At 50.1% G+C, this 10,661-nt stretch overlaps 1 protein-coding gene across 1 annotated transcript; it reads right to left on the minus strand.

Annotated features, from left to right (window-relative positions):
- Window positions 1-466: 466 nt before the first annotated feature.
- On the minus strand, window positions 467-1,791 carry LOC119285641 (probable transcription factor At3g04930). The gene has a single exon (XM_037564980.1). The coding sequence runs from the start codon at window positions 1,674-1,676 to the stop codon at window positions 630-632; it is 1,047 nt and encodes a 348-aa protein (XP_037420877.1). The 5' UTR covers window positions 1,677-1,791; the 3' UTR covers window positions 467-629.
- Window positions 1,792-10,661: the final 8,870 nt, after the last annotated feature.

The raw sequence follows: 10,661 nt of genomic DNA on the forward strand, positions 1-10,661 counted from the left end.
GAACCTAGTCTTTTTTACCCTCTCCTTTTATGCTACGTGACGTAACTTTTGTCTCGTATGTACTACTCCTCAGCTTATCATTATACGCAATATAATAATACACCTCATATTGGAGTATATATTTTGCCTTCCTGGGAGTTCTGCTTAGTGCTTTTCATTATTGCGCTGATTCGCACAGCACACCAAGCAGACAATGCTCCTCAGCTTATGAGGATATGGCTGGGACGTCTACACATGTGATTTGGAAAACTCCATGCTTATTCATGATCACATATATAAAAAACAGTAACACGAGAAAAACAGCTGACCGACAGTCAGAACCACATAAATTAACAACCTGAACCACGTAAATTAACTCTAATGCTCGAGCCTAACACAACTGCTAGCAAAGGCAGCGTCGCGCTGCAAATTTGATATATATATATATATATATATATATATATTATATATATATATATATATATATATATATATATATATATATATATATATGTTTATCTCCTGGACAAGGGCAATTCCTACGAAGTTCCTGCGTTTCAAACAGGTTTAAAACATTTTTTTATGGACGGTACCTGGGACTAATGACAATTGAACCAAGGAATGGCGAAGCTGAATAGCGGCCACAATCATCATGTTGGCGGCGTGGATTTTAGCTCCTCCAGTGCCGACTTCACCTCGTCCTGCAGCAGGTCGATCCGCCGCAGGTACACCTCCAGCTCCAGAATCCTCTGTTGCCTCCACTTCTCTCCCTCCATGGGTATCCCGAGAACTGCAGACGGTTGCTCCCGCACCTTCGCTCCCAGGCCCAGCGGCGACGGGCAGCCGCCGATGCCTAGCATGGCACGGACCATTTCCTTGAACAGAGGCGTCAGGACGCTGCTCTCCGTGTTCACCACTGGCGCCACAACAGGCTCAGCACCGTCCATGGAGACCTGAGGAAAGAATGCCGGCAGCGAGTCCTCCGTCTTGACAGGCATGGGCCCCGATATGTACGGCTGAGGCCCCTCGGACGCATCGGCAGCCAAGTCAGCCGTACGCCTGCGGCGGCCACGGCGATGCGCCTTTGAGGAGGACGGGGACTTGGCGTCTCCGTTGGCTGCAGCATTCGTGCCGGTGATTGTGGCGTCGTCTTCAGAGTCAGCGGCGTTGGGGTCGCGGCCGTGCTTGTCGGAGGAGGGGCGCCAGATGTTGCGAGCGATCTCGAAGACGGCCTGCTCGTGAGGGGAGCGGAAGGAGAACGTGTTGCCGGAGCAACGGAGGCGCTCGACGCAGTTGCGGTACTTGCGCTTAAGGCGGCGAAGCTTCTCGGCGAGCTGGCTCTTGGAGAAATCGAGCTGGAGGCGTCGGCGCATCTCCTCGTAGAAGGGTTCCGTGTCGTACTGGTGGGACGCGAACGCCGTGCCCCGCTGCGCCGTAAACTCGGCGAACGCGCGTAGGATCACGATCTCATCCTCCTCCGTCCATAGCCGCTGGAACAGGGGCCGCCGCTCCCCGACCGTGGCCGTGGCAGAGGCGGGGGCGGCGACGGGAGCAGAGGAGGAGAAGGGAGGATTGGGAATTGGATCGACTGGGAACTCGATGTCTTCAGAGTCCCCGTTGCCATAGGCGTCGGCGTCAGGGAAGGAGGAGGACGCAGCGGCGCCGGCGGCGGAGGGGTCGTCGACCATGGGAAGCATCGGATCGGATCGGAGATGGGGATCGGTTCGAGTCGGTATTAGGGTTGGGGTTTTCGCTGCATTGGGCTCGAGGGGGGTTTGGGCTAGCGGCCCTGGTTAGTCATCGCCCCCCGTGTTTCTGGATTTGTGCCAAGAACATAAGAGCATCTCCGGTCGTTGGCCTCCAGGAGGCGCTAAAAATCGTCTCTGGGACGTACCGATGTAAAACGCGTGTTGAAGACGTGATGCCATCCAGTCACGGCGCCCATAAAATTTTTTTGAATGGCGTAAACACGGCGAGTTCATGCATATTTCGGCGACTTCAAACCAAATTCGACCAAACACAGCACAAACACGCCCGCTCATACATATTTAAAGTATTTTACAAAAAGAAAAAACACACTACTATGCTCGCCCGCCGTCTCTCTCGCCTCGCCTCTCCTCGCCGGCCGCCGCTCTTACAGTTCTACATGCCGAGGAGACTGTAGAACCGCGTGTAGTCGCCGCCGTCGGCATCGTCGTCGTCGTCGTCGCCGCCTCCGTCGTGGCCGCCGTCCCTGTTGCAACCCTCCCCCGGTTGGCGCGGCGGGTTGGACGGTCCGGCGGCGTCCTCGTCGTCGTCGCTGTCGAGGATCACGACGCCGTGCTCGTCCTCGCGCCCACGCTTGCGGGCGGCGATCTCCTACAGGGTCCGGGTCTGCCGGGTCATCTCGGTCCGGAGGTAGTCGTCGCGCGCCCAGCGCAGGGCGTCCGCGTCGAAGAAGCCGCGCCAGGCTATCTCCTCGTACTCCTTGGGGGAGACTGGGCTCCGGTTTGGGCACGACGAGGACGAGGCGCCCGGAAGCGGGGGTGGAGTCGGCGATGCGGATACCGAAGTTGCGGGTGCGCCGGCTGACAGGCATGTCCTGAGGCTCCTGGGGCTCCGGCTTGATGGGGCGGAGGTAGGGAGAGCCGGTCGACCGACCGGACGAGGAGGAGGACGCCCCGGGGTCCATGCGCCTCGGCGTCCACGAGCTCCTACGGCGGCGGGAGAAGGACGGCGGGGAGGGGTACTCCAGCCTCGGCGTGTTGCCGCCCTCGATGTACTCGAGGACGGCCTCCAGCGTGCGACCGGGCACGCCCCACCATCGGCGCCGCTCCTCGGAGTTGAGCCTGCCGAAGGGCACGACGCCGTTGGTGGCCTCGAGCTGCTCGGCGTGACTGCGGCGGAAGTACGGCTCCCAGAGCGGGCTGTCGGGGACGTAGCGCGGCCCCTCCCTCACCGCCAGTGGCAGAGAGGCGCGGATACGCGCGATCTCTGCACGACGCGCCGCCCCGGTGGGCAGTGGTGGCATCGGGACCCCACCGACGCTGATTCTCCACGCCCCGGGCACCCGCATGTCCGGCGGGACCGAGTACTCGGCCTCAAAGAGGAGCCAAGTTTCGTCCTCGTGAAGGTGGCGGCGGCCGAAGCCGTTCGCCGCCGCGCCGTCGCCTGAGAATCGTTCGGCCATTTTTTTGAACTGGAACGGCGAGGGGAGAGGGAGAAAGGGGAGAGAGGGCGCGTCGGTGGTGGAAACTCTGTGCGTGCCACCGGCGCGCTGGGGTCGGCTTATATAGGCGGAGGCGGCGCTAGCACGTGTGGCGGTCTCGTCTACGCGTGGCATGCGCGGGGGCGCGCGTCGTCACGCCTTCACTGTGCCGCCCGTGAGGTATCAATAGCAGAGGCTGACCAACGCGGCAGCGCGCGGTAGCTTTGGCATTGATTCGCCGCGGGAAACAAGGCGATGAGGACGACGAAGCGGCGAGAAGTGAGACAAGTCACTGGCAAGGAGGGCCCACGGCTCTTTCGCGCCAAAAACGATTCACCCGGCGCCCCCGAGCGCCCCCAGCGTGCCGGATTCGAGTTGGGTCCGCCGGCGTCAATTTCGGCCTGAGCCGGCGAAAATTGAGCCCTGGGGGGTGCGACTGGGTCGTTTTTTAACGCCGGCGGCCGAAAAGTCGCCTGAGAGGCTTGTTGGGGACGCGGCTGGAGATGCTCTAAGGCTGGTAATAGTGCGGCTATGCGCACCTCCGTTTTTTTAGTCTGCATATAAGATTTGATTAAATTCAAACTTCGTTAATTTTGATTAAGTTTATATTAGAAAAAATCAAGATTCACAGTATGAACTTAATATTGCTAGATACATCATGAAATTAATGTTTATATCATATAGCTTTAATATTGTAGAAGTTGATATTTTTTATAAAATTGATCAAACTTTAGAAAGTTTGACTTTGATCAAATCTTAAGTGCAGACTAAAAAGAAACGGAGGCAGTACCTAATTCGGTCCCTCAAGCTTCGGTGAACACGTCTGGTCAGTGTCTGGGCACGCCCGCTTTCATCCTCATTTTCTCTCTCTAAAGCAACTACACATCATTTTCAACCCTCAATTTCTCTCTCTACAAGCAACATTTCATCGAACAGGTTGTGTGCACGGATAGTGGCAGCGTGTTGCTGTAGGTGGAGGAAGATTGCATTGCAGGTGAGCCGAAGGCCAACACGGACTCACATGGGAGCTCGGCAGCCAACTGCATGCACACACGCGCATCGACGGCCTCACGCACGTTCGCCCATGCCAGAGCAAGCTAGCCAGCACTGCGCGCGTGCATGTACTTGTGCTACTACGCTACGTATGCGGCTAGCATGATGCCAGCATGCCGCGGTGGCTGATGCGGCAGCAATGCCCAGCTCGCACGCCCGATGGTAGCCACCATGCACGCTCGACCAGCACACGATGGCAGCTCGTGACGCTTGCTGTAGCAGCATGCGCGCCCCGCGCGCCCGGCTGCTGCACGGTGAGAGCTCCGCCTTCAACGCGGCGCGGGCGAGCTGTGGCCCCGGACCCAGCTCGCGGCGGGAGCTCAGCCTCCAAGGCGATGCGGCAGGCGAGCTCCGGCACCGGCGTAGGCGGGCTACAACCCCGGCTCGCAGCGGAGCTCCGCCTCCAACACGGTACGGCACGGGCGAGCTGCGGCCCGTGCTCGCGGTGGGAGCTCCACCTCCAGCGCAACGCGAGCAAGCTCCGACACATGCTCCGACACCGCTATGCCTAGCTCGGGCGGCTTTCCTCTCCGACGCGAGCCCTGCTCTGGCACTATGCGACTAGTTCGGGTTCACGGAGTGGGCATGCGCAACACAGAAACATGAATGTGAGGCTGCAGGTGTGGTTCACTCTTGTACTCCATGTTAGAGCGGGCGCGTCCGGGCATGGCCGGTCGCCTTCATATCATCCCCAGATATGAGATGGGTTTGAGGTGCGTCGGATAGCTCAGATGTATAACGATACTTTGAGGGATCTGGTTGGGTTATTTTTTTGACCGGGCACCATATGAACTGTTCACCCAGACGTTTAGGGAGTCTCTGAGGGATCCGACTATAGATGCTCTTACTTTTTCACATTACCCTCATCCATATAGGCAAAAATGTCATGTAAGCGGGCTATAAGCCCACGGTTATGCTTGCTCTAAAGGTGGGACTATCTTTGTTGAGTTCTTTCTTTCTCGGAAATGTCATCTTGTTGACGTTTGATTTTTTAGCACTCCCAGCGAACGCCCTCTAGGTTCCAACCCAGCGACCCAAATCTTGTCCCTTTTTCCTGCGTTCTGTCCATTTGGGCCGGTAAAATGGTAGTGTACATGGACGGACGGTTCATGCGCCCAACGCTGCTACCCATTTGGACGCGGACTGGAGCAGACATTAAGATTAAGAAACACTAGAACAAGATTCAGATAAAATTCAGAGCTACACCCATCGCCACTGATGCACGGTCCTGCCGCCACTACCAACATATCCTCGCGTGGGGAGGCGAGGCTGGGCCGAGCGCAGCTGCTACCCACCAGTCCTCGCGCGAGGGGAGGCGAGGATAGGTTGGGCGCAGGTGAGGGGGTCCAGGATTAGGGGGTCCTCAAGCTGCCGGTCTATCTCTCATGGGCCGGCCTGCCACTCCGGATTCTGGTAAGGAAGGCCGAGCTTGAGATAACTCCGTACTATAGAAGGAAACCTTCGAATGCCTGGCATCTCCTCCCAGGATGATTTAGCATAGCCGGCATATTTGTCTCCCGATGGCAACCGACATATGTAGCCCTAGGTACCCCTATTGTCTATATAATCCAGAGGATTTAGTCTGTAGAGGCTAGAACCATCATCCTACTCATCTAGGGTTTAGTTCATCCGATCTCGAGGTAGATCAATGATGTCTACTCTGCAACTTATACTTGTAGACTCGTGTTGGGCCTCCAAGGATGGAGTTTTGTAGGACAGTAGCAATTTTCCCTCAAGTGGATGACCTAAGATTTATCAATTTGTGGGAGGCGTAGGATGAAGATGGTCTCTCTCAAACAACCCTGCAACCAAATAATAAAGAGTCTCTTGTGTCCCTAACACACCTAATATAATGGTAAATTATATAGAGCACTAGTTCGGCGAAGAGATGGAAAAGCGTAGTATGAATGGTAGAAATATATTTTTATAATCCGAATAAATAAAAAAACAAGGTAACTAGTAACAAAAGTGAGCAAAACGGTATTGCAATGCTTGAAAACAAGGCCTAGGGTTCATACTTTTACTAGTGTAATCTCTCAACAATGATAACATAATTGGATCATATACAATCCCTCGACGTGCAACAGAGAATCACTCCAAAGTTCCTATCGTGGAGAACATAAAATGAAATTGTTTGTAGGGTAGAAAACCACCTCAAAGTTATTCTTTCACCTTTTGAGCTATTCCTATAAGTGTCACAAATATCCCTAGAGTTCGTACTAAAATAACACCATATGATACACATCAATCAACTCTAATGTCACCTAGATACTCCAATGTCACCACAAATATCCGTGAGTTGATTATAGGATATGCATCAAACAACTTTAGAGTCGTAATATTCAATCCAGTACAAAGAACTTCAAAGAGTACCCCAAGATTTCTATCGGAGAAAGGAATATAAAATTGTGTATCAACCCCTATGCATAGATTACCCCAATGTCACCACAGGAATCCGCAAGTTGATAACCGGAACATACGTCAAGTGAATCAATATAACATCCCATTGTCACCACAGATATCCCATCGCAAGACATACATCAAGTGCTATCACATCAAAAGATTCAATCTGACATAACAAAACCTCAAATGAAAAGATTCAATTCGTCACAAGAAGGTAGAGAGGGAAGAACACCATAATATCAACTATATTAATAAATATCGTGGTACATCAAGATGGTGCCAAATCAAGAATACAAGAGAGGAAGAGAGATTAAACACATAGCTACCGGTACATACCCTTAGCCCCGAGGGTGAACTACTCCATCCTTATCATGGTGGACGCCGGGATGATGAAGATGTCCTTCGGTGATGATTTCCTCTTCTGGCAGGGTGCCGGAATGGGGCCCCGATTGAGTTTTCATGGATAGAGAGGCTTGCGGCAGCGGAAGTTCTCATCTACGGTTCTTTCCGGGGGTTTTTGTATTTATAGGAATTTTTGGCGTCGGTCTTAGGCCAGGGGGTGCCCAAGGGGCCCACGAGCTCGGGGGGGCGTGCCCCCAAGCTTCTGGCTCCCTAGTCCACTTCCTGGCCCCGCTCTGGTGCTTCGGGGGTCTCTTTTGGTCCATAAAAAATCACCGTAAATTTTCAGCCCATTCCCGGAACTTTTATTTCTGCACAAAAAATGACACCATGGTAGTTCTGCTGAAAATAGCGTTAGTCCAGGTTAGTTCTAATCAAATCATACCAAAACGATATAAAATTGTTGCAAACATGGTATGAATACTTCATAAATTATAGATACATTGGAGATGTATCAACATCCCCAAGCTTAATTCCTGCTCATCCTCGAGTAGGTAAATGATAAAATAAATAATTTATGAAGTGTGAATGCTAGCATAGTGCATAATTTTGATCAATGATAGTTCTAAACCCCTTTTCTAGCATCATTATATATCATAAACAATACCTCATCTCATAAAACTTCTCATGATCAAGTAGCAAGCTATTCACATGTTAAAGTATAGACCATAAACTTTCTTAAAAACTAACAAACAATGTTCTCAGTCATCAAACAATTGCAATTCATCTTATTTTTCCTGAAGGGTCTATGTAAGAGCTTTGATTTAGCTAATTCCACATAATCAACTATCATATAGTCTTCCATGATTGCTAACACTAAAAGCATATTTTTAGAACAAATAGCATCCATCAAAAACAGAGAAATATAGGGGCTTAATGTTTTGCCTCCCAACTTATTTATCATATAGATAATTGTCAACAATAATAATTCATGATCAAATATATTTGAATGGCCATATATGCTTGGATCTTTCCCCACCACATGATACTTGCCAACTAGAGAATAATTGAGGTTGAAATGAGAAGGAATACTATTGAATCTTGCATAAAAGTAATTACATAAAAGTAAATGATAGGCCCTTCACAGAAGGAAGCAAAGGTTGTCATGCGCTTTTTATTTTTGGATGTGCAAGCCCTTAATGCAAAGGAACGTCACGTTATATTGCCCTTTGTGATAGCAACCTTTATTATGCAGTCCGTCGCTTTTATTTCTTTACCATCACAAGTGCGTACAATGCTTATTTTCCCTTACAATAAAATATCATACATATTTAGGAGCAATTTTTATTTCTTTTTGCACTGATGACAACTTACTTGAAGGATCTTATTCAATCGATAGGTAGATATGGTGGACACTTATGGCAAGAAACTGGGTTTAAGGGTTTTTGGATGCACAAGTAGTATCTCTACTTAGTACGATTTTTTGGCTAGCAAAAGATCCTAAGCAAGGACTACATGTTGGAGGATCCATAACAATATACTTCTATACAAATATACCCAAACATAACTCATTATGTTGTCTTCCTTTTCCAACTTCAACTAATTTGCTCAAGTTTGAAAAAAATTAATGGGGCTCATGATCATAGAAGATGTCCATGATAGTATATTTATATGTGAAATCTCTCTTCCTTCATATTCTTTCATTAATTGTTCAAGTGACCAATGTCGTGTTTGCTAACTTTCAATAAATTTTACCACCTATACATCTTATATGTGAAGTCATTACTCCCCATGGGTAAGCATATGAAACATATATAATTTCAGATTTACGATATTCAATTCATTCAACCATTTACTAATAGGATATAAGTGAAGCACGAGAGTAAACGACAAACTACTCCAAAAAGATATAAGTGAAGATCAATGAGTAGTCAAATAATTAAGTAGCTATGTGAAGACTCTCTCTTATAAAAAATCAGATCTTAAGTATTTTATTCAAACAACAAATAAAAATAAATGGCATTCGAAGAATAGTGCAACTCATGCGAAGAAGCAAAAACTTAGGCTCAACTGATACCAACCGATAATTGTTGATGGAGAAAGGTGGGTGAGGGAGTCCTAGACTAAGGGGTCCTCGGGTGTCCAGGCTATTTGATATGGGCCAGACTAATGGGCCATGAAGATACAAGGCAGAAGACCTTCCCCTGTGTCCGGATGGGACTCTCTTATGCGTCGATGGCAAGTTTAGATGTCCATATGTGTATTTTCCTTTCTCTGTAAACCGACTCTTTACAACCCTAAGCCCCTCCGGTATCTATATAAACTGGAGGTTTGGTCCATAGAGGCAATCAGAATTCATATAGGCTAGACATCTAGGGTTTAGCCATTATGATCTCGAGGTAGATCAACTCTTGTTACCCCTATACTCATCGAATACAATCAAGCATGACATAGGGTTTTACCTCCATTAAGAGGGCCCAAACCTGGGTAAATATCGTGTCTCCCTGTCTCATGTTACCTTCGATCCTCAGACGCACAGTTTGGGACCCCCTACCCGAGATCGGCCGGTTTTTACACCGACATTGGTGCTTTCATTGAGAGTTACACTGTGCCATCGACGGTGGGATCGATGCCTCGTTTTGTCATTAACGACAACATTACCTCTGGAGAAGCCCTAGCTCCGGGGCAGCTCCTCCAGCTCGGCGATTGAGGGAGTCCTGGACTAAGGGGTCATCGGGTGTCCGGACAATTTGATATGGGCCGGACTAGTGGGTCGTGAAGATACAAGGCAGAAGACCTTTCCCCGTGTCCGGATGGGACTCTCCTTTGTGTGGATGGCAAGCCTAGCGTTCGGATGTATTATTTCCTTTCTTTGTAAACCGACTATTTACAACCCTAGACCCCTCCGGTGTCTATATAAACCGGAGGGTTTAGTCCATATAAGCTAAGACAAATCACATAGGCTAGACATCTAGGGTTTAGCCATTACGAACTCAAGGTAGATCAACTCTTGTAACCCCTATACTCATCAAATACAATCAAGCAGGACGTAGGGTTTTACCTCCATTAAGAGGGCCCGAACCTGGGTAAACATCGCATCACCCTTGTCTCCTGTTTCCTTCGATCCTCAGACGCATAGTTCGGGACCCCCTACCCGAGATCGGTCGGTTTTGACACCGACATTGGTGCTTTCATTGAGAGTTCCACTGTGTCATCAACAGAAGGTTCGATGGCTCGTTCGATCATCAACAATGATGCCGTCTTCGAGGAAGCTTTCCTCCCCGACCAGATTTTTGTGTTCGACGGCTTAGTTCTGCGTGCCAACTCAATTGGCCACCTCGAACAGATTGATAGCTACGCCCCTGGTCATCAGATCAGTTTCAGGAACCTAAATTATATCGCCGATATCGAGGAGACTTGATCTTCGAAGGGTTCGCGGCCCCGACCACCGCTCTGGACTTAGATCTAGAGCAAACCGCCAGGTCCGAAGATGGAAGTTTGGAGCCCACCGGACTCTCCGCCGCAAACCGCACTATCAAAGATCCAGAGGCGATTGTATCCACGGTGAACTCGGAGTCAGACCGGGTTCCTCCTATCACTGAAAGGTCAGACTCGCCCCCAGACTCCAGATCCGAACTATTGAAGTCCGCACTAAGCAAGCATGGCCAGGAGGCCTTCGCCCCGGCCGGCCTCGCGGACT

This window comes from Triticum dicoccoides, chromosome 4A, assembly GCF_002162155.2.
Source record: "Triticum dicoccoides isolate Atlit2015 ecotype Zavitan chromosome 4A, WEW_v2.0, whole genome shotgun sequence".
NCBI lineage: Eukaryota > Viridiplantae > Streptophyta > Magnoliopsida > Poales > Poaceae > Triticum > Triticum dicoccoides.

Coding starts and splice junctions, on each gene's coding strand:
- LOC119285641 (XM_037564980.1), bottom strand. CDS start 1,676: ATGCTTCCCATGGTCGACGACCCCTCCGCCGCCGGCGCCGCTGCGTCC.